The sequence below is a fragment of the Hippopotamus amphibius genome, chromosome 12 (genome assembly GCF_030028045.1).
Source record: "Hippopotamus amphibius kiboko isolate mHipAmp2 chromosome 12, mHipAmp2.hap2, whole genome shotgun sequence".
Lineage (NCBI taxonomy): Eukaryota > Metazoa > Chordata > Mammalia > Artiodactyla > Hippopotamidae > Hippopotamus > Hippopotamus amphibius.
The window spans coordinates 200617-202456 of NC_080197.1; the positions used below are offsets into that span (position 1 = coordinate 200617).

A 1840-nucleotide genomic window follows, 5' to 3' on the forward strand; every position below is an offset into this window, starting at 1 on the left:
AGCTGCTCTCTGCATGGGGAGGGGGCTCGGGGAAGGACCCTGCCCGGTGGAAAGTGCTGCCCAGGAGGCGGCGCCCACACACTCTGCCAGGCTCTCTCTGGCCACTGGATGGGGTAGACGGGGAGAGATGCCACGAGTCCTTGACTCTGGCAAAGTGGCCACAACCTCTGCCAGAGAACTTGAGGCAGCTGCCATGCTAAGCTGACAGGCAGATCCCAAAGTTTCTGGTCGTTTCTTTCTCAGAATCCAGCCCAAGGAGGCCCCTGTCCTGATTCCCAGCTCAGAGCACCATCCACCCGCAGAGGGCACAAACCATCGTTGGTCCCGCTTCACGATGGCGGCCACCAGGCCGGAGGGCCTGGACAGCAGAGGCTCCCCCTCGCCAGGCACAACGGGCGCCGGCCTCTCTTGGGACAACGGCACCAGACACAACATCACCTTCCCCGAGCCGCTGCCGGCTCTCTACGTGCTCCTGCCAGTGGTGTACTCTGTCATCTGCGCTGTGGGGCTGATGGGCAACGCAGCCGTCATCTGTGTGATCCTGAGGGCGCCCAAGATGAAGACGGTGACCCACGTGTTCATCCTGAACCTGGCCGTCGCCGACGGGCTCTTCACGCTGGTGCTGCCTGCCAGCATTGCCGAGCACGTGCTGCAGCGCTGGCCCTTCGGGGAGCTGCTGTGCAAGCTGGTGCTGGCCGTCGACCACTGCAACATCTTCTCCAGCGTCTACTTCCTGGCTGCCATGAGCGTGGACCGCTACCTGGTCGTGCTGGCCACGGCGCAGTCCCGCCGCATGCCCCGGCGCACGGTCCGCGGGGCGAAGGTCGCCAGCCTCTGTGTCTGGCTGGGCGTCTCCGTCGCAGTGCTGCCCTTCTTCACCTTCGCCGGCGTCTACACCAATGAGCTGCAGGTCACAAGCTGCGGGCTGAGCTTCCCGCGGCCTGAGCGGGCCTGGTTCCAGGCAAGCCGCATCTACACGCTGGTGCTGGGCTTCGCGGTGCCCATGTGCACCCTCTGCGTGCTCTACGCGGACCTGCTGCGGAGGCTGCGGGCCCTGCGGCTCCGCTCCGGAGCCAAGGCTCTGAGCAAGGCCAAGCGGAAGGTGAGCCTCCTGGTCCTGGCTGTGCTGGCCACGGGCCTGCTCTGCTGGACGCCCTTCCACCTGGCCTCAGTCGTGGCCCTGACCACAGACCTGCCCCAGACGCCACTGGTCATCATCATCTCCTACGTCGTCACCAGCCTCAGCTATACCAGCTCCTGCCTCAACCCCTTCCTCTACGCCTTCCTGGACCACAGCTTCCGGAAGAGCCTTCGCACCACGTGCCGGTGCCCGCGGGCGTGAGCCCCGCTCCCATGTGGCCGGCACGGCTGTAGAAAAGCTCTGTCCCTTTAGAGGAACCTCCCACTTGTTCATACCCGATCACTATTTTCTCCAGACAGAAAAAGACCCACAAAGGCTGGCCATCGAGCCTGCAGAAATGGCCATGGACCCACCCGTGTCTCTGCCTCCTGGACATCCCTTGGGCGGTCAGCTGCAGGGATTCGGGTCCTGGCCCCACCAGGCCTGCCGACCCAGGCAGATGGTCCTGGAACAGCAGACATCCTGGGGGACACCGGGGGCAGCAAAGCCAGGTGCTGCTGCCAAAGCCAAAGACGCACCTCGAAGGAGGTCACAGAGCGCACGCTCACAGCCCGAGACTCAGGTGCCGAGACTCAGGTGACGTCTCACCAGGAGGCCCGTGCCTGTGTCCCCTCCTGGCTCCCGGAGCGGGGCTCAGGCCCCTTGAGCACTCCATGCCCCTTGTGCTCTCCACACCAATGCCTGTGGCCCCCACACCCT

General features: G+C 64.8%; 1 protein-coding gene across 1 annotated transcript; it reads left to right on the forward strand.

The window, feature by feature from the left end:
- Positions 1-334: 334 nt before the first annotated feature.
- On the forward strand, positions 335-1342 carry NPBWR2 (neuropeptides B and W receptor 2). Its single transcript, XM_057702151.1, has one exon. It carries the CDS (start codon positions 335-337, stop codon positions 1340-1342), a length of 1008 nt encoding a protein of 335 aa, XP_057558134.1.
- The last annotated feature ends 498 nt before the right edge of the window (positions 1343-1840 follow it).

Bases quoted from the DNA above. Each gene is read 5' to 3' on its own strand.
- NPBWR2 (XM_057702151.1), top strand. From the start codon at position 335: ATGGCGGCCACCAGGCCGGAGGGCCTGGACAGCAGAGGCTCCCCCTCG.